General features: G+C 37.6%; 1 protein-coding gene across 6 annotated transcripts in view; it reads right to left on the bottom strand.

The window, feature by feature from the left end:
* The window catches only part of HIBCH (3-hydroxyisobutyryl-CoA hydrolase), an 87,945-nt gene that overhangs the window by 47,838 nt on the left and 13,132 nt on the right, over positions 1 to 26,975 (bottom strand). For all 6 annotated transcript variants that reach the window (XM_019931519.3, XM_073807489.1, XM_073807488.1 and 3 more), the window contains 4 exons: positions 18,672 to 18,812; positions 17,996 to 18,080; positions 14,410 to 14,490; positions 10,064 to 10,116 (listed from right to left, as the gene is read on the bottom strand). In XM_019931519.3, coding sequence (XP_019787078.1) covers positions 10,064 to 10,116; positions 14,410 to 14,490; positions 17,996 to 18,080; positions 18,672 to 18,809 — 357 coding nt within the window. In that variant the 5' untranslated portion in view covers positions 18,810 to 18,812. The remainder of the gene's footprint in view (positions 1 to 10,063; positions 10,117 to 14,409; positions 14,491 to 17,995; positions 18,081 to 18,671; positions 18,813 to 26,975) is intronic.

Here is a 26,975-nt window from a genome sequence, read left to right as displayed (position 1 = left end):
TGGTTGTCACTCTATTTCTGTCACATTTCCTTGCATTATCTTTTCTACTGACAAATTTTCAATACAAGTTTCTCTGCTATTACATGATGAGTTACTGAAAAAAATCCTCAGGCTCTACAAAACTGCACAGAGCTTATAAGAAAAATAGAGTTTCGGCAGTCCACTCAAAACCTATGCAACTTTGTATTCTGAGTGCTAACAGAAAGAATAAATGGTCGCAGGCCAGGGACTTGATTAGGAGCACCAGCTCAATATGAACAGAGAATGCCAGTGTAGATATTTAAAATGCACAACAATAAAGTGGAAAGAATGGCAATACTTTAATCAGAGCAGGACTGGCACATGCTGAGACAAAGCAGTGTAAGTGCAGCTATAAGCCAGTGGGACCGCCATTAAACACCAAGTGCCAAGAGTTGAGGGTTCACCTTACAGCGGAGGTCCACCCAGAAACAGGCATTTGTTTGTGTGGGTTTTTTTTTTAATTTTCTTAAAATACAGACAAGAGAATGCCTATTCACAGTACAGCAACTGAGGTAATTAAGCACTCTTTTCCTGTCTAGATGATTATATATCTACTGCCACTATCCTATCTCCCCTTGCCTAGAAAAAAACTGTATATGAATCAATATAATTTTTGCATTATCCTAACATCATTTTCCCATTTACCAATCACTTATGAGCTAATTCATGTTGCAGAAGCATACACTTTGGAGCATACTGTGCCTCTGTAAGTCCTAAAGTTATACTTCCTGCCCAAGCAGCACCCTGACTTCCAGATGTGCATAACCGACAAAACACTTTTGTTCAGACAAAACACTCCCACGTGGATAAGCCCACAGGTATTTCACACCTAACAAATTAAACTCATCTCCCTTCACTCTCCCCAACCCACTCCCCAGCCACACTTTCTCCCGAATCTTAAGTAAACAGTCCACCATTCATCCCACTGCCCAGTCTAGAAACCTGGAAGTCATCCTTGCCTCCTTCTCCCCTTTATCTCTCACATCCAATACATCATCAAATCCCACCAAGTCTCCTCCTAAGTATCTCCCTTAAATCTATCTAATTTCCGCCCCCCTTCATAATCTCCATGCTAGTTCAAAATCACCATAATCTCCCACCTGGATCCCTGCAAGAGCTTCCTGAATAATCTCTTTACAACCAATCCTAACCTCCCTACAACCTGTTCCTCCCACAAGAGAGTTCTCTGTCTAAAATGCACCACTCAAGCCATTTTCCTGGCTAAAAGCACTTTAAAATGGCTCTCCCTGGGCTTCCCTGGTGGCGCAGTGGTTGGGAGTCCGCCTGCCAATGCAGGGGACACGGGTTCGTGCCCCGGTCTGGGAAGATCCCACATGCTGCGGAGAGGCTAGGCCCGTAAGCCATGGCCGCTGAGCCTGCACATCCGGAGCCTGTGCTCCGCAACAGGAGAGGCCACAACAGTGAGAGGCCCGCGAACCGCAAAAAAAAAAAAAAAAAAAAAAAAAGGCTCTCCCTATTGATCTCAGGATAAACAACTTATATCTAAAAGGACTGATCTGGCTTCTTGCTTACCTCTCTAACCTCAGAACTGAACCGCTATCTCCTTCATACTCCCAAATCGAGGCACACTTAACTTTCCCAAACATGAATTCTCTCATCTTCACATATACTATTATCTTCTCACTCACACACTATTCTTCTACACTGCATCAACCCCTTAACACGCTTGTACCAACCATAGCGCATTCCTCCACTATCCCACCTTGTTTGTCCCTGGCTGATTCCTCTTTAAGTCTCAGGTTAAATAAAACTTCCTCCAGGGTGCTTTCCCTACACCATCTCCATCACTAAAGTACTCAGACATACACACACAGTTGAGGCCGGTACTCTTATGTATTCCCAGACAACTCTGTACCTGCCTCACAAGACAGTAAGGTCCATAAGGAAAGAAAATATATCTATCTTGCTCACTATTCTACCCCTAGAGCCTAACCAGTATCTAGTACATAGCAGACATCCAGTAATTTTTGCTGGTTGGGTGAAATAGCTGAGAACAACCTCATATTATTGCTAAAATCATAATGAACGTCTAGTTAGTCTCAAATCTCCTACCTCCATGTATCCTTAGGAGAATGAGCTCATTTTATGGGCAAAAGGAGCTCCTCTGCCCCTTTCTTCTCTGCGAAATAATCTGATGCCTCCTCAATAAGACACAGAGCCCTCTAGACCACAAATCATCCAACCCAACATAGTGGGGATAAAATGGAGGCAGGATGCGAATGGCACAGAGGAAAGGTGCCTGTCACTTGACCAAGAACCTAGGGTGCTTTCACATTTAAAAAGGAAATGAACCAAAAACCTGACCAATATGCCCACAGGAAATGGCCAAGGAAATGGAAAAGAACTCCCTGTAGATCTGAGAATCTGCAAGTCTGTGAAAGTTGCCAAGAATACCCACACTCCTGGAAAGTAAAAGTTCTACTTCCCACAAATCAATACCTTAAAATGGGGATGGAGGTGGGGCAGGGGCAGGCAGTAAAGCCAAGTTCCTGGTTAGTAAATGGAAGCACTTTCCGCTTCTCTACTTAGATATGTTTGGGCTAAAAGCCAGGGTTAAAAGAGTAGAGGCAAGGAGAGAATAAAGGGCTCTATCTAATAAGACAGACAAGGAATGAGATGGAGTTAAACAGCATAGGAACATTTGTTAGAGGGTAATCCATTGTGTATTGAAAAATAGAACCCAATGCTTACCTATGAAAAAGGCTCACTAAGAAACTAAATAACCCTAAAAATCTATTATGAGAAATTCTGCAACTAAATGCAACCCTTACTCTCCCCTAATAAAGCAGACGGAAATCTAAGTAGAGAGAATCCCATGGGGGAAAGGGAGGCACCTTCCCTTCTCTATCAAGAAAAAGATCTCCATCCAGGCTTGGAGAAATGCCAACAGTGAACACAACTGAAAATGAATGCACATAAGTACATATTCTGAACACTTAGAAATCCAAGGGAAATTTCTTCTCTATTCTTCCTTTCACAGATCCTGCCGTGTTATTAATCTTCAGTCTTAAAGGAGGCTCTTTTTCATATCTTATTTTTTGGCCACGCCATGGGATCTTAGTTCCCTGACCAGGGATCTAACCTGGACCCTGGCAGTGAAAGCACCAAGCCCTAACCACTGTACCGCCAGGGAATTCCCCATATCCTTTTTTATCTGATTATTCTTCCTCTCTTAATATATTTTATTGCTTTCTCCACAACACAACTTTGCCTGTCAGTATAGTCCTTTTATTTTTAGTTCCCAGGGCAACTGCACTGCAGTACCTTCCTTTAGTCTCTGACTGATCAACCTTTTTTTTTTCTTTTTTTTTTTTTAAGATTTTTTTGATGTGGACCATTTTTAAAGTCTTCATTGAATTTGTTGCAATATTGCTTCTGTTTTACGTTTTGGTTTTTTGACTGGGTGGCACGTGGGATCCTAGCTCCCCGACCAGGGATCAAACCCGCACCCCCTGCATTGGAAGGCAAATTCTTAATCACTAGACTGCCAGGGAAGTCCCTGACTGATCATCCTTTATCTTTGCACATTTGCTTCAGGTCTAGTTTCATCACAGTTAACAACTGGCTGCTTCCACCTTAAACCGACAAAGAACAAATAAGAATCAGAGGTTCAATGCATACCTGTCTCATATTCATGTATCTGAAATCAAGTAACCTTGATCTACACAAGCAGCCTTAGCAGTAAGAATGTCTACCATTCTTATTAGACAAAAACACTGTAAGGAAAGAAAATTACAGGACAATATTCCTGATGAACACAGATGGAAAAATCCTTAACAACATATCAGGAAACTGAATTCAACAATACATTAAAAGGATCATATACCATGATCAAGTAGGATTTACTCCTGAGATGCAAGAATGGTTCAACATATGTGAAATCAACGTGATGCACCACGTTAACAAAATGAAGGATAAAAATCATATGATCATCTCAATAGATGCAGAAAAAGCATTTGATGAAATTCAACATTCTTTTATGATAAAAATCCTCAACAAACTAGGTATAGATGGAATGTACCTCAACATAATAAAGTCCATATATGACAAGCCCACAGCTAACATCATACTCAACAGTGAAAAGCTGAATGCTTTTCCTCTATGATCAGAAATAAGACAAGGATGCCCACTCTCACCACTTTTATTCACCACAGAAAGTCCTAGCCAGAGCAATTCGGCAAGAAGAATAAATAAAAGGATCAAAATCAGAAAGGAAGTAAAACTATCTGAAGATGACATGATATTATATATAGGAAACTCTAAAGATGCCACAAAAAAATGTTAAAAACTAGTAAACAAATTCAGTAAAGTTGCAGGATACAAAATTAATACACAAAAATCAGTTGTGTTTCTGTACACAAATAACTTTCAGAGAGAGAAATTAAGAAAACAATCCCATTTACAACTGGATCAAAAAGAATAAAATACCTAAGAATAAATTTAACCAAGGAGGTGAAAGAGGTACACACTCACAACTCTAAGACATTGATGAAAGAAATTGAAGAAGACACATATTATGGAAAGATATTCTGTGCTCACTGATCGGATGAATATTGTTTAAATGTCCATATTACCCAAAGCAATCTATAAACTCAATGTAATCTCTGTCAAAATTCCAATGGCATTTTTCACAGATACAGAATAATCAAGACCTCAAATAGCCAAAGAAACCTTGAGAAAGAAAAACAAAGCTGGAAGCATCACACTTCCTGACTTCAAATCATATTATAAAGCTACAGTCATCAAAACACTATGGTATTGGCATAAAACAGACACATAGACCAGTGGAACCAAAAAAAAAAAAAAAATAGAGAGAGAGAGAGAGAATGCACCCCAAAATAAAACTACACAATACGGTCAATTAATTTTCAACAAAGGAGTCAAGAATATACAATGGGGAAAGGACTACCTCTTCAATAAATGGTGTTGAGAAAACCAGATATCCACATGGAAAAAAATGAAACTAGACCTCACTTTATACACAAAAACCAGCTCAAAATGGATTAGACTTGAATGTAAGACCTGAAATCATAAAACTCCTAGAAGAAAACATAAGGAATAAGCTCCTTCATACTGGTCTTGGCAATGATTTGGGGGATTGACACCAAAGGCAAAGGCAAAAAAGCAAAAATAAACGTGAACTGCATCAAATAGAAGCTTCTACACAGCAAAGGAAATCATCAACAAATGAAAAGGCAACCTATGACATGGGAGAAAATATCTGCAAACCATATAACTGATCAGGGGTTAATATCCAAAATACACTCAGCCCTCCATACCCACAGATTTAACCAACTGTGAATTCAAAATATTGAGAAAAAACTCCAGAAAGTTCCGAAAAGCAAGATTTGAATTTTGCTGTGCAACAGCAACTATTTACATTGTATTTTCACAGCATTTACACCGTATAAGTAACCTAGAGATGATTTAAAGTATATAGGAGGATATGCATAGGTTATATGCAAATACTACATCATTTTGTAGTAATTCTTCTCATAAGAACATGTCTCAGTGACATTAATTGTGGCTAAACTCAATCTGATTCAGTAGCTCCCATTTAACTGAGCACTAGTCAGTTTTCCACGTGGCTGGTTTGTATCCCAAAAAGTCGTTTGGAGATTGTATATGCTCACTGTTTCCAATCCAGTTCCCGCTCCTTCTCTATTCATTAGAGTATACCCCTTCTAAAGTATGCCTTAAAACTTTTAATTTTACATTATATTGATCACAAAACACTTTTGCTTGCAGCATCTTTAGGACACTTTGAGAAACACAAAAACAATACCATATTGTAAACATATTTTGAGTTGGCTTGGGGGAGCTAATTTTGTTTCTACTGTAAAATGCATTGGTGGGAAGAGAAAAGGGAGGAAGGGAGAGAGGAAGGGACAAAGAAAGGGAAGAAGGAAAAGGAAAGAAACGTAAAAGTTTTTTAAATCCAATTCAATTGGGAGGGAAATGTAGGCAGAACTACACATACAGAATAAAAATAAGAATTTTTTCTGTTCTATATCTACTTAAAATTAATTTTAACTTTTAAAGCAAATTTGCCTTTCCATTATATATTAACTTGAGAAAATATGACTAGATTTTTAAAATAAAGGGTAAAGGAAATTAAAATTCTTCCTTTTTAGGAAACAATGAACTATTCTTTCAAATTGCTATTCAAAAAATTTTTCGTCTCTTTCAAAAACATTGTAATGATATAATCTTACATACTTTTAATTAACCAAGTGGAGAACCACTCAGAAACATTTTTATTTTACTGTATACCAAAATATCAAGTAAACATTTGAATTTCTGAAACATAATAGAATTTAGTTATCCCCTCTAGAAAGTGCTGTGTTACTCTTCATGGTAAACAACAAGAGACAGTAAAACTGTCATTTTCATTGCTGGAAAAATATTTTTTTCTATAGTAAAAAAGAAAAAATAAAATTAAATAAAAATCAAGCTCTATGGCGCCATCTTTTGGATTGTTCAAGTTTTCTTATAATTCTTTCTTATAAGAAACAATTCATTGATCAGAATCAAGATAAAGACAGAGACAAAACTATTTGGCTACCTTTTCGTAAGCTATATTTGCCCTATCTTAGTCTCATACTTTTATATTAGGATTTAAAACGTATCCATAAAACAATTACCTATAATACTAAAATATACTAAATATTCTGAAAATAAAGGCCTTTTGAATTAACAAACTGCATGTTCTCAACACTTTATGGCAGTGGTTCCTAAAGTGAGGCACCCCCACTATCACGAGCATCATGAACATCATCTGGGAACTTTTAGAAATGCAAATTCTTAGGCCACACTTCAAACTGACTAAACTGGAATTGGGGGGGTGAGAGGAGTCAGCCTTTTTTTTTTTTAAGTCCATCTTTATTTATTTATTTTTTTATTATATTTATTTTTGGCTGTGTTGGGTCTTTGTTGCTGCGCGCGGGCTTTCTCTAGTTGCGGTGAGCAAGAGCTACTCTTCATTGTGGTGCGCGGGGTTCTCATTGAAGTGTCTTCTCTTGTTGTGGAGCATGGGCTCTAGGTGCGCGGGCTTCAGTAGTTGCAGCATGTGGGCCCTCGAGCACACAGGCTTCAGTAGTTGCAGCGCGTGGGCTCTAGAGCGCAGGCTCCGTAGTTGTGGTGCACGTGCTTAGTTGCTCTGTGGCATGTGTGATCTTCCCAGACCAGCGATCGAACCCGTGTCCCCAGCATTAGCAAGCGGATTCTTAACCACTGCACCACCAGCGAAGTCCCGAGTCTGCCTTTTAACAAGCTCTTGGATTCTGATACAAACTAACCTGGGAGAACCACTGCCTTCCAGCTCTTGGATTTTGATATGAGCTAACCTGTGAGAACCACTGCCTTTTTGAAAAAGGTCCACAGCTAACACTGAACTATACACTAGTTGGGAATTGCTAGTAAGTTCAGCAGTTCCTAACCTTAGTTTCATATTGGGATTACAAGGGAGCTTTAAAAATACCCGAGTCCTGCTCTAATATGTGGTTAATGGTTCAGGAGGTAAGTAAAGCCTGGGCACCAGGATTTCTGAAAGACTCTCAAGTGATTGAAAATGCAGCCAAGGTTGAGAGCTAAAGATCTAGAGGCTTACATTTTCAAAAGCTAGAGTTCACTGAGTCTTATATTAAGCAACGTTTGTAAATGAGACATGAAAAGTTAGTCTTCAAAACCAAGATACATATAAAATCCCATTACAAGAAAAAAGGAGTCTGTAAATTTTACTCCTTCAAAGGCTACAAAAATGTTTTTTAAAGCAGAGTTTTTTAAATAAACAATTTATTAAATATATACTGTGCATTCCCTAGTTGTTATGAGCATGCTAAAAAAAAAAGAGTAGTCCTCACCTTTATAGACCATCTAATATACTTGGGCATATTTCATAATAACTGACAATAAAGAATAAATGCCAAATTTGGAGTAAAGATTGAATGCACTGAGTCAATGAAGGAAAAAAAATCACACCTAATCATAGTGGTATTTAAGACTGTTAAAAAATATAGGGTAGAACTTTCAGTCTTTAAAGATGAATTAGATGTAGACTACATATGGGGAGTTGTAGGTGGCAGACCTGATAGAAGAAAAGACACATAGGTTTGTTTTTTTTTTTTTTAGGGGCAGGGCTGACAATATGTAATATAAAAGAACCTTTCTCACTGAGGGGCTCGTCATCTGAACCAGAGATCACTGCAAAAGACTTAACTATTTTCTCACTTTTTCCAAGCATGGTATATAACTGGTACCATTCTAGAATCACAGGGCAGAAATATGAATGCAGTTAATTCATTACATACAATCGATGTCTTGGGCACTAGTTCCCACTTAACATGACTCAATCACTTAGAGGACTTATTAAAACACATACGACTGGGCTCCACCCTTAGAGTTTGACTAATGTTTGTTCTCATCATTTTTATCCTTGTCCTTTCTTGGTGAGAGCTTCTCAAGTTTGTCCTCCACAGACACAAGTTCATTAACTGTAATATGAAATTCAACTCCTTCTTATCTATGACCTTCAAAGTGGAATGTCAGGTTCTGCTATTGCATTTTAGTTTCCAGTCATCCTTCCTATGTTGCCTGTTCCCCCTTGTAACCTGCTGCCCTTTCATCTAAGCTTGTTGTCTAATTATGGGCTGTCTTTCCTATTTCATTGGAGCCACATCATTTTACATGTTTATTAAGTATGCCCAATGTTTTTTTGTTTGTTTTCATTTTTTTCTGGTTCCTTTCACATTCACAGGGGGCTCTTCCTTCAAAGCTTCAGATTATGTTCCTTCCTTTTGTTCTGCAGAATTTTTTCAGGGAGCTCTTATTTTTCCCATCTTAGCACTTTATTGACAAAGAAAGCACAATCAACTCACGCTCAGTATCTGCCACAAGCTGAGAGGTACAGACTGCCCTTGATCCTGCTCCTAACCACAGGTGCTAATGGAAGCCCTTTCCCAAAATGATGTGCAGGATCTAAGCAGTTCTGATGGATAGGGTGTGTGGGATTAACAGATGCAAACTATTATGTGCAGAATGGATAAACAACAAGGTCCCACTGTATAGCACAGGGAACTGTATTCAATATCCTGTCATAAACCGTAAGGGAAAAGAATATGAAAAAGAATATATATATATGTATAACTGAATCACTTGGCTGTATAGCAGAAATTAACACAATATTGTAAATCAACTATACTTCAATAAAACAAACTCAAAAAGAAAGATCTAAGCAATTCCAAGTGCCCAAGAGACTTCATCTAGTGTGTGGTTTTCCTAGAAAGAGGGGGACATCTCCCAATGACTAAATGTTTGAAATACTTAACAAGTTCAATCTTTGAAATTCCACCCTTCAGCTTCCTACTACCTTCTTCAATCCTACCTCTTCCTGCCATGAAGATCTATTCTGACCTCTCACTTCTTTAAAGGCTTGTCTTTGTTGTAGCCAGTGCCACACATTGGAACACTTTTTCTGTAATTATTTCATGTTCTCTCCAACTCCCTATAAAACTATTCAAAGCCAGTGAAATCTAAGATTTATTTATTTTGCATCTGTGCTATTACAAAGATTTGTCAACTGATAGAAATGCACTTTCAGAGAACTTCAAAAAGTATCCAAACACTTTCACTAAAGTGAGATTTTGTGCAGTAGATACAACTTAGGAACCACATCTCCACTATTCAGAGTCTAAAAAACCCTCAACATTCCAGTTTCTTTTCTGAAGCTGTTGAAAGCAATCTGTTTACTTATAAGTAGAAAAAGGCCTCTACATAAGAAGAAAAAGAATCAATTTTGTTAGTTAAGAAAGCTTACTAATTGAAGAAGCTGAAATAGCATAGAACATAATTAAGAACGTATTTTTTTGGGTGAAGCAAATATTATATCCCAAACCTGCAAAGCTCCAAACATGATTCATTTCAACTTCTATTGTATTACATTCATTGTCTCACTTCTGTTTAATAATTAACTTATTTTTAATACAGCTCACATAACAATGATAAGAGTAAACAGTCTACTTACCCCACCCATTGTAATTCCATGAATAAGTGCAATATATGGTTTCTGGCAAGAATCTAAAAGAAACAGAGCTGTAATTAGTTACAATGCTTAAAATACATTTTATTTTTCCAAAAATCACGTTACATGAACTCTAAGTGTTTTCCCTAAGAAATTTTTGCAAGAAATATCAAAGTAGACTAAACATATGGCTTATAAAATATGTTCTTTTTAAAACATCAGTCCATACACAATCCTGATCATCTATTCATTATTATGAAAAACTCAACACCTCAATTTGAAACAGATGAAAGCCTATATAACTCAACTATTGAGAAAAACAATATTTGCCTTATAAGCCACTGATGTTTATGTAACACAGTTGTATTTTAAAGAACATAATTTGTCTTCTATACATCTAAAGAAGTATCTGGATACAAAGAGAAGTGCAGCATACAGGAAAAAGCAAGGACTGGGAGTTAAAAGACCCAAATTTTAGTCTCAGGTTTGTCATTAACTGGCAATTCAACTATATTTAATATATATACTGGCATTAGATGCTTATATACTGGCAATTCAATATATATACGTGTATACACATATACGCATGTAAGTTATACGTATATATGCCTATCATACATGTGTATATCATGTATATAATATATAGATAAGTTTCCCTATCTATTAAATGATGAGACTTGCCTCGGAAGTTCCTTCCAGCTCAAAAATCCTGTAAACTTTTACTCAGTTCCTTTCCCTCTGAAGAGGAAGTTGCGCACAGCATAATATAAATCACTGTACTTCTATTACAGCTTGTTGCAAATATAACTTCCTTACCAAAAACCAATATAAAAGTACAGTTTTGATCCATCTAGCAATTCTATAAATATTCCCAATCTGCCAAATGAGCCACTGAAGTACAATTCTAATTTAACATTCACAAGGACTTCCACAGCCCTCAATTTTTAACTATAATTCCCTAGAAACAATGGAAACAAATATCTCTATTGATTGGAGTAGACATGCATACAAATATACCATTTCAGCTACAGATACATATATTTTAGATATGAAATATCAGAAGCTAATTGATGCAGGAACACAAAGCCAGAATCTGTCAAATTCCTTAACGACTAAAATATGTCATTACAATGTATAGAGATTATATCTGGAAGGCTTTCTCTCTGTATATTAACATTTTACCAAACTCTTCTCAAACTGCTTAGAGGTTTTCGCCCCTCTCCTTTTATTTAGTATAGAACTGCACTAATATAGGAGCCAATAGCCAAATGTAGTTATTTAGATTATAATTAATTACCATTAAACAAAGGTAAAATTCAGTTTACTGATCACAGTAGCCCCATTTCAAGTGCTCATGAGCCATGTGTGGCTAGTAGTGATCATATTGCACAGCACAGAAACAGAATACTTTTATCATTACAGAAAGTACTATTGGACAGCGCTGGTATGAATTTTTAGAATGAATAAAACATCCTAAGTAAAACCTGATCTGTAGAATTATGGACTCAAAGAAATGAGAGCTCTCCATTCAATGTGGCTCACTGAGTTAAACTGGGAAACAGCCTCGTCTCCCCACTCCTACCTCAAAGACATAAAAATTCTAGAGAAAAATTTTTTTGTCAACGTATATCCAAGTTCAAAGCCAAACAAGGGAAATCCTCAGGTGCCAGAAACAAATAAACTCAGAGGTAATAGCTGTGTGGAAGCTACAGCCAAAGATTATGAGTGAGTGTGTGTGTGTGTATCTGTTCTGAGTCAGGAATAACATGGGCCACACATAACATGCTATGAGTTAATACCTGCATAAAGCCTCACAGTAGGAAGAGCTATATGATTTGTAAAACATAGCTAGAAAAACTCTATCTGCTGATCCTAAAACTCAGTAAGCTCCTACCCATGAGAGGAAGAGAAAAAGTCAGAAAAGTGGATGCTTAAGCACTGGACCACTACAACTAAACAAACAAAAGAAAATACCCCTAACAAATTTGGAATAGAAGTAACATCTGTAACTTGGTAAAAAGTGTCTATAAAATGATTATATACTAAAGAATGAAATTTTAAAAGCTCCCATGGACATCAGAAATAAGACAACACCACAATCATTCAGCATTATAATAGAGGTCCTAGCCAAAATATAACAAGAAAAGTCATAAGTATACAGACTGGAAAGAGATGAAAAAAATTACGTGTAGATGGTAGAATTACCAATGTAGAAAAGCCAAGAGAACCTACAGAAACATCATTAGAACTGATAATAAATTTCAGCAGGGTTGCTGGATGTAAGAACAAAATACTAAAATCAAAAGCATTTCTACATGCTAGAAATAGTCAATTAGAAAATGTAATAAGAAAAATTACTATTAAATGTAGTAACAAAAAAAATAAGCTGTCTAAAAATAACACTTAAAAAATCTTTCTTTTTCTTTATGGAGAAAATTATAAAACATTATGAAAGGACATGAAAGTCAATCTGATGAAAATGTTCTAAAACAGATTAATGGCGATGACTGCATAAGCTTATTAAATATCAAAATAATTTTAAAATTCATTTGAATTTTTAAAAACCAAAAAAAAAATTCATTTGAAAAATCAAAAGTCCAAGAGTAGCCAAGAAAATCTTGAAAGAAAACAAGGGTAACTTGTCCTATCAGAGAGAGACATATCTTAAAGCTATAATAATTTTGACACTGTAGTTTTACCATATGTACAGACAAATAGGCCAATGAACAAAGTTGCCCAGAAACAGACCTGGTCACATATAAGAACTTGATATATGATAGAAGTATCATTAAAACCAGTGAGGAAAACAAGGACTATTCAATCAAAGGCATTACAACTTCTGGCTTTCTAGCTGAAAAGTAAAAGTTAGATGATGTCACATGCAAAAAAATTCCAAGCACTTTAAAGACGTAGAGTATAAAGAAACAAACTATTAAAAGAAAATATAAAAGAACATCTTAAAACCCTTCATGTTATTAAGCATTTTTAAAATGCAAATAGCAGAAATCATAAAGGAAAAGAATACATTTCATCTCAAACAAAAACTTGTATATACCAAAAGATAAAGTAGCAGACTGAGAGACGTGTATTTATAATATATATGATCTACAAAAGTGAAGAATCAGAATACATAAAGACCTATAAAATCAGTAAGAAAAAGACAATCCAAAAGAAAGATAAACAAAGGATGAAACTGAAAAGAAAATATAAATGATTAACATAAACACCTTCTACTTTACCTGCGTCCAATGAAGTACAAATTAAAACCACAATAAGATATAAAGCATGCAAAGTTTAAAAACAAAAAATGATAGAAAGGACATGTAGAAAATAAAGTCTTATACTTTAGAGAAGAATTTGGAAACACACTGAAGATACATAAACTCTATGATCCATCCATTCGACTTCTATTATTTCTAGAAATTTTTGCACATGGGCACTAAGGGTGTACATATAAGGGTGTAACAATCTGTATTAGTAAAAAGCTGAAATAATCTAAAATAACCACTAATATAGAACAGATTAAGTAATATGGGGTAATTGAATAATATAAGAACAGTTACATTCCATGTTATCAAAAACTTATGGAATGGTATATACAGTAAGAAAGTACTTATGCAAATTTCAAAAATATAAAGTAATACTACTTTTGTTCATAAATATGTAGTAAAAATATAAAGTACAGTCTAACTGGATGTGCTAAAAACTAATGACAATGGTTGCTTCTGAGGAGGGATACTGGTTGCTTCTGGAGAGAGAAAGAAATGGCACTGAAGCAAGCAATGAAGTAGACTGAACAATAATTTTAAAACTCATAGTATTCTATTTAATTTAAATAAATTTCAAAACATCAAGCAAAAATAAAATATAGTGGTCTATTCATTCTGGGCTGGTGAGTACACAAGTATTTATTATATTATTCCCTGTAATTTAACATTTGAAACACATGCTTGATAAATGTAACTACTGTGTCACTTCCAATGAAATCTGGAATGATGACTATAAAGAAATTTCATCCCAGAGTTCCTCAAGAATTCAGAAAAATGACACTTCATTTTATAGAGAAAACTGGCACCCAAGCTTTTTGTTTTCCAAGAAAGCCAACCATATGATCAGAATCCATGTTTCCATATTGATTATATGGCAAATAGTAGTTAAGTATACCCTATTTAATAATCAAGTATGAATTGTTCTGGAATGAGCAGTCAGACTACTTTAATCAAGTTTATTCCTGGCACAAAGTATATAAAAGATTAAACAAGAGTGTCTGTTGATTACATTTTAACAATTCACACTGTGCAGCTTATGCCTTGATTCCATTTTCAAAGCTCTCAGCAGAGCACACATACCAATAGCATTGTTCAGCATATATTCTTCTCTGAAGAAATCCTGAGCTATCTTCTGATTTGCCTTTCTAGCTTCTGAGATCACTACAATAAAAAAAGAAAAAAGAAGGATTACAAATTACAAAAAGTGTTCTCCAGTCAATACAATCAAATAGAAAAATTTTAAATAATGTGATAGTAAGTACCAGGGGGAAAGTCTAGAATGGTTTGTTAAGGTTCTGAAGTCACCTATTCCACGGACATACTATAGTTAGCCCCAAATCCATAGTCCAATGTCAAAACTTCAAGGCAAAAATTCTTATTCAGAACTTCTAACAAAGTGTTATACTTAAATTATAAGTTATATATTGGTACAAAATGCATTTTCTTTTGACTATTTTCTGTAGCACCTAAATGAATGTTTGCTGGATACATGTTTCCTTTGGTAATATATCTTAACACAAAGTACGTTATACATATACACACAAAGAAATATATGCACATGTGCATGCACACACACACAGAGTTCTATATATTCCATCTAGTTAAATACTTCTGTCACATTCATTTCACCATGGAACATTTGCTGAGCATCTACCAGGTACCACGCACTGTTTTCAGTGCTGTAGATAACAAGACAGCAATATAAGACGGCTGCCCTGGAGTTCAGACTATAAGACAGACTACTGAGCTACACTCCTTGTGTCATGCCCACTCTAAGGTTGGGTGCCGTGGGAATGTGAGCGTAAGAGATGTAATTAAAAGAAGCCTTCCCAGGGACTTCCCTGGCAGTCCAGTGGTTAGGACTCCATGCTTCCACTGCAGGGGCCACAGGTTCGATCTCTGGTCAGGGAACTAAGATCCTGCATGGCACACGATGCACCCCCCCCCCCAAAAAAAATAATTTAAAAAAAGGCTTCCCAGAAGAGAGAACTCTGAGCCAAATGTGAACAACAGGTAAGGATTTCCTAAATGTGAAAAGTTCTGAAAAGTGAAAAGTTCTGAGTAGAGAAAGGAGTACCTACAAAGGCACACAGGCAAGAAAGAATAAAATCAAGAAATAAGTAGTTTTAAAAGACTAAAGGAGAATGGTAAAAGGTGAGGCTAAGAAGGTAAATGAGACAGTAATGTCCTTATTTATTAATATCAATGGAAATATAACCTCTCAAAGATACTGCTACAGCATACAAATGCCTGTCTTAATAAGCAGGTGCTCAGTAAATATCTTGATAATAAATAACAATCAAATGGTTTCATTTCTATTGCAATTTTCTATTATCCAGAGTTCCACAGTCCAATCTACTATACTCCTACTATAGTCAATGTCAAAACCACCATCAAACCTCTCTTCCATACACTTCAAGTTCATATGCTTTTCTTGTCTAAGTCCTATGACAATTACCTACTAAAATACAAATTAAATATATAATATATACATTTACTTCTTTTATGGGAAAGAGTTACATAAAAATTGTTGACTATTAATACATTTTTAGACTAACTTCAGAACTCTGATATAGCTTCCTTCAAAATGTTCCAACCAAATATTGACTTTTTTTCTTGGTTTTTAAAAAAAAAGGTTTGGGGAATTCCTGGGTGGTCCAGTGGTTAGGACTCAGTGCTTTCACTGCCGTGGCCCAGGTTCAGGCCCTGGTTGGGGAACTAAGATCGTGCAAGCCGCATGGGGTGGCCAAATAAATAAATATTTTAAAAATAAAAAAAGGTTTGATATCTAGTTTTGTCATTCTGAGGCTTTCACCAATAAAACCCCTAAAACCCTCATCTATTATCTTTCATCATTTCTCCCAGTACTAAAAGAAAAGGAGTGTAAATTGCATTGCCTGTGGAATAAAGCTCTTTTATCTCAGAAATCTTCTGAGATTTCCTTCTAATCTTATTCTAACCAATCAGTTCCATATAAATTAAATGATGGTTAGTAACATCATTTAAAAATTTTTTGTCAGGGCTTCCCTGGTGGCGCAGTGGTTGGGAATCCGCCTGGCAATGCAGGGGACATGGGTTTGGGCCCTGGTCTGGGAAGATCGCACACGCCTCAGAGCAGCTAATCCCGTGTGCCACAACTACTGAGCCTGTGCTATAGAGCCCGTGAGCCACAATTACTGGAGCCCATGAGCCACAATTACTGAAGCCCGTGAGCCTAGAGCCTGTACTCTGCAACAAGGGAAGCCACCACGATGAGGAGCCCATGCACTGCAACGAAGAGTAGCCCCCGCTCACCACAACTAGAGAAAGCCCGTGGGCAGCACTGAAGACCCAAGACAGCCAAAAATAAAATAAATAAATTACAAAAAAAATTTTACTTTTCAGAGTGCCCACTTACTGTCTTGGACTATGATGTTTAAAAGAAACTAAATTTCCTAGAATTGAAATCTGTTGCTTATACATGTGAACTAGAATAATTTTAGAATTTTTAACTGTATTTCCAAACAGCAATATAAAGTTAGGCCTATATGCAAAAATAGCTCACAGTCAGAAGAAGCTAAAATCAATATATAAGGCTCTGCCCATCTGTAAACTGACAAGATCAAAAGCCCAGCTCTTGAGGAAAGATTAATTTCAGGCTGAAAAACAATGTTTTAAAAATATTTAAGTAGTGGGCAAAACAAATTCAAAAAACTATTCAGTTAACAAGTCAGTCGAAGCAACTGAAAATTTTAAAGTGAAATTTTAACTCAGTTATTTTAAATTTAATAAATATTTGAAATTATGTCCTGAATCAAGCTTGTTTCTTCCTATTTCAAATGTAATGGTTTACATAATATTATAAATATGGTAAACAGATCAACCTGAACATTATCATCTTAACACAATACAAAAAATATAAAAAAATAAAACAAAGAAAAAAACCATCCCAGGAACCTACCAATTCCATAAGAAAGAAAACTCAAAATGTTTTCAGTATATATAAATACTGAAAAGTTTTCAGTATATATAAAATACTGACAACCAGTGGTAATAACATTTCTTCTCTCTTTTACCTTTTGTTTTTAATAAATATGCACAGATTGACCTAAATAATTAGAAAGATAAGGAGAATTAATCTTTTTATTTATCTCAGCATGTTAATTTAAACACAAAAAATATTGATAATAGGATAAATAGTACAATTAAGTGCATTCTTGCTTTGGGATCATGAACAATGGGAAAGCACAAAGTCATGGAAATATGTGAGAGCATGTCATGTTTGGAGAATGGCAAGTCACTCAACATGGCCAGGTTGTCAGGCTTATGTGATAAACAATTGCTTAATAACAGCTATTCTAAAATAAAAAGCAGAATCACATACCATAACTGGACATCTTGTTCAGGATGATTCAGGGAAAGAGACAAGATACCTGAAGGGCACGTATGTAGTTAAAAAAAAAAAAAAAAACAGCTGCTATTCTCATTTTTCTATTAACTACAAGAGGTAAGTCTTTAAATGTTTTCTTTTTCTAAGTTAACCACACTAAAAATGTATTAACTGTTTAACAAAAAACAATTCCAGAAAGTAAAGCAAATTACAAAGTACCACAAAAATTTGCTAATACCTTATCAGTTTTATTGGGGGGAAAAAAGCATTTAGGTAAGAAGGGAAAAAAGTTTTTACCTCTGATATCACCTCCAGCACAGAACGCCTTTCCACCAGCTCCCTTTATGATGATCAGGAAAGTTTCCGGATCTTGTTCCCATTTCTATCCAAATGTAAAAGAAGATGGTATAAGCACATCATAAATACAAACTCATTAATGATATATCCACATGCACATAAACACATGTGTATATGTAGATGTATGTGGATATATACAAAGCATAAGGCATAAGCTTTATAAAACATATCCAGAAGAACGGATCCCAACTTCATTTTCTTTTCTGACATAAATTAGAGGCTCTCCCAACAAAGTTGCTAGATGAGTGCATTCTGTGATCCAAGTTTGATGATGGCAACTGAAATCTTTGCCACGACAACTCTGAGACCAAGATGAAAAAAATATGGGCCTAATATATCGTCAGGTTGGAAAAATAAAATAAAGAGGGGCAGAACATAAGAAGAAACTTGGAGCCTTGTGAAAGTGGAAGAGGCTGTCTTCTGAGGCACTGAACTCCCTGTCAGTAGGGGTGCTCCAGGAAAACCACTTAGGAAAGCGCTGAGGACTCTATAAGCGATGGGGCTTGGGCGCTGATCCCAGACAGTCAAGTGATTCTATGGGAGAGAATATCAGAAATATTCTCGAAGGACATACTTTCAGAAGGATCCATATGATTGCTTTAAGAAAATTACAAACCTTCAGCTGTGGATAAATCTGCCGAATCATACTAAGATTCAGTGCATTTAGGAACTTTGGTCTGTTTAGTGTTATCACTCCTGCACAACCTTTTCTTTCCAATAGGACTTCTGCTGCTGCATCTGTGTGCTTAGACATTCTCTGTGTAAACAAGGAATAACTTTAGGATTAAATTCATTAAGTTTTTGTCACAAGTCAACAACAAAACATATATTAAATGCAAATCTTTCACACAATGTTAAGGTTAGCTAATCGAATGGATAACTCAGTACATCTGACAAAGTTTTCTAAAGTTATTTGGACTCTGTAGATAGACAATTCCAAAGCAAACTACACATACCTCTTAAATCTCTTAATTTTTATTTCTGAGTGAACTTAGTCAACTGATTTAAAATAGAACCCAGTCCATGGGACTTCCCTGGTGGCGCAGTGGTTCAGAATCCATCTGCCAATGCAGGGGATATGGGTTCAATCCCTGGTCTGGGAAGATCCCACATGCCACGGAGCAACTAAGCCCGTATGCCACAACTACTGAGCCCGTGTGCCACAACTACTGAAGCCCGGGCATGCCTAGAACCCGTGCTCCGCTACAAGTAAAGCCACCGCAATGAGAAGCCCGCACACTGCAACAAAGAGTAGCCCTCGCTCGCCACAACTAGAGAAGGCCCTCGCGCAGCAACGAAGACCCAACGCAGCCAAAAATAAATTAATTAATTTAAAAATTTGTTTCTAAAAAAATAAAAATAAAATAGAACCCAGTCCTAGAATTTCTTGGACTATGAAATACTCTTAAATCTTTATTACTGTATACCAAGCAATATGTTAGGTACTTGGAAATCAAAGATGAATAGAGAGGGCAAATAATTCTGACTACAATAGCTACCAACAACTTGGGGGAAAGAAGGTGATATTTGAGCTAGGCCTTGATATATGCCAAGAAAAAGAGGGGTGAAAATCCTGGAGAGTAACACATTCTAAAACATCAACAGCGAATATCTGGAAATGTTAAGATGTTAAACATGAGTGGAATAAAGGCTAACTGAGAAAATGAGTGATAGGAAAGTAGGCAGAATAAGTAGTTTAAGGCCAGATTATAGAATGAGCTTACAAAAGCATATACTTGTGAAGAACTTGTCTATACAGTTCTTAGGGCCTCACGCACCATGGTGAGTGAGGCAAGGGGCACATTTTGGAGTGGCTTATTTTGCTCCCCTTCAATACTCAGTGGTTCTACTTCCTTGATTAAACCCTTACTCATATGAAAAGACAGATGATAGACTAAAAAGCTGTACTTTTCAGATACCTACATCATTCTAAATTTTAAAGTAAAACAGATTTCATATTATACAAACATGTTACACACAAGTATTAATAAACTTTCATCTCTCTCCATACTAACTAAATTTCTTTTTTGCTTGAACCAAGTCAGATTTGCCAGTCCCCCCCCCCAAAAAAACCACAAAAAGTTTCATGACTGTTTCCACTGAACAACTTCACATAAATTATCACCTAATATCAGAGACAATCCTTTAAAACTCTATTATTTGGTTTCAGCTCAGAGATGTTGAGAGCTGAAAAGATGCGTCTCCTGACCTTGTAACAAGAAAAAAAGGTGAACAGACTGAAAATTAATGGCTTTGGTGAACTCAGTCAGAGACAGGAGGTCACAGGGCAAACAGCCCCGTAATAAAATCTGGAGAGACAGGTGCCTTCAGGGAGATGCAAGACCAGTATATTTGCTTAGCTCAGGCAGAAGCCCTAAGGAAGATTAACTAGAATTTTTAATGACTTGCTAGAGGTAAAGAGGTATGGGCAAGTGTGGGCAACTGTGATAGTGTGGAGCTCCTGGGGGTGGCAGGTGTCACAGTCATGGGGGGAGCTCCCATTCTTGCTGGCTTTTCCTCCTGGAACCCAAGCAGGTTCTCCCAGGGAAGACTGGAGAAAGCTCCCCCGTGTGGTGCTGGCTGGGGGAGGGAAACAGCAGGCACAACTAAAGCCTTTCCCCTCATCTTCCACACAGAACAAAAGGCTAAATCTTCATGGGAGAGAGAGCCTTCAAAGCTGGTAGCATAGGGTTCTGGTGGAGGCCCAACACAGTGGGGAAATGGGATGGAGGCCTATAAAATAAGACCCTTAATCCCAAGGGAGAAGCACTTCAAAACCATAGCCTACTGACCTTAGTGTTTACCAATCACAGCTGGAGAAAAGGAACAGGGGACAAAGGAAAAGGGGGGAAAAAAGGCAGCCCACCCCCAGAGAAGGGACAGGAACACTTATGAGGGCCACACCCCTGGACTCTGGTTCACAGTGCCTTCCATACATTAAGGATTAATGGGATACAACACCAAAAGCATGATCCACAAAAGAAAACATTGATAAACTGAATTTCATCATATTTAAAACTTCTGCTCTGCAAAAGATAAAGTGAACGAAAAGACAAACCAGAAATTAGAAGAAAATACTTGCCTATCACATATCTGATAAAGAATTTGCATACAAAATATACAGCTGACCCTTGAACAACACAGATTTGAACTGTGCAGGTCCACTTACACTCAAATGTTTTTCAATAGTAAATACTATAGTACTACATGATCCCCAGCTGGTTAAATCCACAGGTGCAGAGAAGGAACCTCAGTTGTAGAGGGCTGATTATAAAATTATACTCGGATTTTTCAACTCCACAGAAAATCAGTGACCCTAACCCCCACCTTGCTCAAGGGTCAACTGTATAAAAAACTCTTAAAACTCAATAAGAAAACAAACAACCCAATATTAAAATGGGCAAAAAAAAAACAGAAGAGCTTCAAGGAAAATATAGGAATGGCAAAAAAACACATGAAATGCTCAACATCATTTCTCATTAGGAAAATGCAATTTAAAACCACAATAAGCTACCACTACATACATATTAAAATGGCTAAAATCCAAAAACAGACAATAACACGTTGCCAAGGATGCAGAACAACAGGAACACTCGTTCTTCGTTGGTGGAATTGCAAAATGGTACAGCCACTACAGAAGATAATTTGGTAAACTTGTATAAAGTTACACATGGACTTACCATAAAACCCAGCTATCATACCCTTAGATATTTACCCAAGTGAATTAAAAACTTATGTTCACACAAAAACCTGTACACAAACAGGTGTAGCAGTTTTATTCTTACTCACTAAAACCTGAAGGCAACCAAGATGCTCTTCAACAGGGAAATGAATAAACTGTGGTATATCCAAACAATGGAATACTATTCAGTGATAAGGACTACGTTATCAGTTCATGCAACAGCACAGGTGAATCTTAAATGCGTTTTGCCAAGTGAAAGAATGCAGACACAAAAGCCTATATATTGTATGATTCCATTCATATGATGTTCTGTAGAAAACAAAACTATAGGGGCATAACAAAGGTCAGTGTTGGGGAGCAGGCGAAGTGACTGCCTACAGAGGGGAAGGACAGCAGAAGTTTTAGGGGGATGGGGCTGTTCTGCATGGACTTTGGGTAATGAATGCATGATTTATGCATCTGTCAAAACCCAAAGAAATGTACAGAGAGTGAATCTGAATGTATACAAACTATATATATTTTTTAAAAATCACCCAGTGTCAGGGGATTCCAACATGGAATGCAGACTGTGGCAAATAAATGTAACCAAACCACACACGTATGACAAGCACACTGAAGTGAAATCGTGAGGATGGTGGCAGGAAAGCTGACCTAAGTAACTTTAGAAAACAGTCATTTGATTGCAAGCTGCAAGGAAATATACAAAAAAACCTGTATGTCAACCAATGCTCTAGTTAGTAAATTTGTTCGAAACTGCCTTGCATGTATACTGAGGTTAAGCAAGTAATGTGGACTTCTCTGGTGGTCCAGTGGTTAAGAATCTGCCTGCCAATGCAGGGGACACAGGTTCAAGCCCTGGTCTGGGAAGATCCCACATGCCGTGGAGCAACTAAGCCTGTGTGCCACAACTACTGACCCTGTACTCTAGAGCCCACGAGCCACAGCTACTGATGCCCGCGTGCCACAACTACTGAAGCCCGTGCGCCCTAGAGCCCACGCACTGCAACTACTTAAGCCCATGCCCTCTAGGGCCCGCGTGCCGCAACTACTGAGCCCGTGTGCTGCAACTACCAAGCCCGTGTGCTGCAACTACCGAAGCCCACGCACCTAGAACCCCGTGCTCCACAACAAGAGAAGCCACCACAATGAGAAGCCCGTGCACCGCAACAAAGAGTAGCCCCCTCTCGCCGCAACTAGAGAAAGCCCACGCGCAGCAATGAAGACCCAACACGGCCAAAAATAAATAATTTTTTTTAAAAAGGTACATACTGTATTTTAAAAATTTAAAAAAAAAACAAGTAATGGAGGGTGGTCAGTGAGAACCAGGCTCTCACTGGTCAGGAGGAGAGTTAGAGACAAGCAAGAAGGGAAGGCTAGAATGAAGCCTGCCCTGTGGTACTGGATTAAAGTCAGAGACAGCAGTATGAACATGTTTTCTTAATATATATTAAGAGGATATATATTAATATAACAGAGGATAAACACAGAAACACATCGCTATTTATGTATACATTATCGCTATTTATGTATACATTATCGCTATTTATGTATACATGGGACAGTAAACAGTATACAGCATATGTATTCTACTACAGATATATACATTACTCTAGTTCTATCCCCAAGAGAAAACCGTGACACTCCAGTAGCAAGGGGCATTCCCAGACTCAGATCTTGATTTCTAAATGCAATTTTCCAATAAAGGCAACCAGAGCTCCTTGGAGAAATGGCTGATTCTAGAGCCAGAGATCATCTTCCAGTATCAGAAAGTAGTAATTTTCAATTTATAAAAAATTGAAAATTAAAAGGAAAAGGTCATATCAAAGGGACACAAGAAGCCAAAATGAAGGAATTCCTAATGGCCAAAGTTGAAACAATGTGAGTAACAGAATAAGTAATGTGCTGTTCAATTATAACCCAAAGAATAAAATAAATATCCATGAGTCCACACTGATATATATAACTGAATAAATCAATGGGGGAGATGAGATGATCTTACCCACAAAAGAATTCAAAATAATTTATGTAGAAATCCCCCTTCCAGGAGGTAAAGCTTAGCCCCCTCACCGTCTGACTGTGGGCTGAACTTACTGACATGCTTCCAAAGAACAGAGTAGAAAAGGGAAAAATGGTAACTTTAGAGAGGAGAAACCCAACAAACACCACCTTAACCACGTGATAAAGGTCAGCATCACCAGCTGTGTCATGAGGATGTCATGTACTCCCTAAGGCATATGTCAAAACCCACAGATACTCCCTGATATGTGATGAGAAGGGGCTTTTCCTTTGTGATATTCTCTCCAGAAACCTTTTAACTACAGGCTAGTCATCAAAAAAAAAAAAGAAAAAACAGAACAACAACAACAAAAAACAGACACAAGCCCAGATTAGAGGCTATTCTACAGGCTACTTGGCCAGTGTTCCTCCAAACTGCCAAGGTCATGAAAAATAAGGAAAGACTGATAAACTGTCACAGACCAGAAGAAACTAAGAAGACATGACAAAGAAATGCCATGTGGTATCCTGGATTGGATTTTGGAACAGAAAATTGATGGAATAACTGGTGAAATCCAAAAAGTATAAAGTTAATACTAACATAGCAATGTTCTTAATTTTGACAAATGTAACATGATAACTGTATTTCTTTGCTAGGGCTATCACAACAAAATACCACAAACTACGCTTAGGCTTAAACAGAAAGTTATTGTCTCAGTTCTGGAGGCTAGAAGTCTGAGATCAAGGTGCCAGCAGGACCACACTCTCTCTGAAGGCGCTAGGGGAGGGTTCTGTTCCAGGCCTCTCTCCTAGCTTCTGATAATTCCTTGGCTTGTTGCAGCATAACTGCAATATTCACACGGCATTCTCCGTGTATATATGTCTCCAAATTTTCCCTTTATATAAGGATAAATTATATTGAATTACCCCAGTAATTCCTACTTCAGTACGACCTCATCTTAACTAATTACATCTGCAATGAGCTGACTGGCTACAGGGAGAAACCATCTACCATGGGTCCTGAGGCTTCCCTGCACTTTACTGCTGTGTATTTCATGGATCCAAGGGCCTGAATGCTCTTCACCTGGGTCATTTTTCAGGACTGTATTTGCTGCGAGAAACTTTGAAGAAAATGTAAAGTCTCCCTCCGGGACAGAGAGCAGGCTTGCTTACAGTGTGTTACAAACCAGCAGGTTCCCCAAATTCAGTACTGCTGTCCTGTAGTGCAACCCACTGTATATGAATGCATTCATTTGGGCCTTCTGTCACCCCTGTGGGACTTGGGGAGCAAGGGAACCAATACAAACCTGAAGCTCAATGCTGCTAATTGGGTAACTAATAACGACGTCCTTTGTCTCTAACTCAAGGGTTGCATATCTTTTGCCAGCATCCATGGAACAGTAACAAGCTAATTACTAACTTGTTATTGGGGTAAAATCCTATCCCAGACCCAACGTTGTCTAGCCAGACCGAAAGCCCTCCACTTGCCCCATTCCGATCATAGCCCTCACCCTCCCTTCAAAAGTAACAACTGTCTTGGTTTTTATGATAAACACAAAGTGTACATCCATAAACATCATCTATCCATTTTTTTTAAATGGATATATCTTTCAAGTCTTTTAAAATCTAAAGGTGCTGCCTCCATTCCTTTCTTTTCTTCACAATTCGTTGAAAAAAACCAGGCCTTTTAACCTACAGAGTTTCCTAGTACGGATTTTGCCGATTGCACACTCATCCTACCCACTTATTTTTAACAGCTGTTCATTCTTAGATATCAATTTAATCAGTCCCCTACTGATTAGCACTGGGTAATTTACAATTTTTGCTATTACAATGGATGCAGGAATATTTTTAAGCATCGACTTTCCAGCACTTAGGTGAAGTATTTTTGCAGGACATTTACAGAGGGTCAGACTTTGAGCAAAGAATATTACATAATCGTCTGTTAAAAGCCACTAGAGGGACTACCGCGGCAGTTCGGTGGTTAAGATGCCACGCTTCCACTGCAAGGGGTGCGGGTTCCATCCCTGGTGTGGAACTAGGATCCCTCATGCCACCCAGCATGGCCAAAAAAAAAGCCACTAGAATGGTAAAATTAATAAACAAAGGATATTTTTCCCCCACCTGAAAAGTTCATGGCCTTCTTAAAACCTGAAAACAACTATTGGTGCATTAATCAAAAACATTCACGCAGGGCTTCCCTGGTGGCGCAGTGGTTAGGAGTCCGCCTGCCGATGCGGGGGACACGGGTTCGTGCCCCGGTCTGGGAGGATCCCACGTGCCACGGAGCGGCTGGGCCCATGAGCCATGGTCGCTGGGCCTGCGCGTCCGGGGCCTGTGCTCTGCGGCGGGAGAGGCCGCAGCAGTGAGAGGCCCGCGTACCGCAAAAAAAAAAAAAAAAAAAAAAAAAATTCACGCAAAAGAGCAGAAGGGAAAAAGATGAAGTCTGCAGTATTAGTGTCATTTATGTATGTTAATTAATTCTGCAGAAAAAAATCTCTTTTCCAAAAATATCATTAAGTTTTAGTTAAAACCTAGAAAAGGCTTCTATGAAGAGAAATTTCTCATATTAGGAAAGATTACAGAGACTAGAGTCAGAAATGAACTTCTCATACAACCCAAATTTGGAGGTGGGGGGGTGGGACAGAAGGGGTAAGGAGAACATCCATTCAATGCATATATGTGAAGGAAACTTGCTAAAATGCATGGACACCATCAACACACAGCCCTGTGCTGAATTGAATGCATGAAGTCTGCCAAAATAATATCCCTGAGACAAAAATAACTTAGAGGACTTCCCTGGTGGTGCAGTGGTTAAGAATCCACCTGCCAATGCAGGGGACACGGGTTCGAGCCCTGATCCGGGAAGATCCCACATGCCACAGAGCAACTAAGCCCATGCGCCACAACTACTGAGCCTGCCCTCTAGACTCCATGAGCCACAACTACTGAGCCCATGAGCCACAACTACTGAAGCCCGCATGCTCTAGGGCCTGTGCTCTGCAACAGAAGCCACCGCAATGAGAAGCCCACGCACTGCAACAAAGAGTAGCCCCCACTCACCGCAACTAGAGAAAGCCCGCGCGCAGCAACGAAGACCCAACACAGCCAAAAATAAATAAATTTTAAAAATAAATAAATAAAATAACTTAGAACATCCACTCTGCTGGAATATGGAACTATTCTGGCAAAATCCATAGTAGCAATATTTCCTAAAGTGTGCAAAGAGATGTTTATTGCATC

This window comes from Tursiops truncatus, chromosome 7, assembly GCF_011762595.2.
Source record: "Tursiops truncatus isolate mTurTru1 chromosome 7, mTurTru1.mat.Y, whole genome shotgun sequence".
In the NCBI taxonomy this organism is placed as follows: domain Eukaryota; kingdom Metazoa; phylum Chordata; class Mammalia; order Artiodactyla; family Delphinidae; genus Tursiops; species Tursiops truncatus.
The sequence above is the reverse complement of the archived record's forward strand: the minus strand, read 5'-3'. Positions and strand labels throughout refer to the sequence as shown.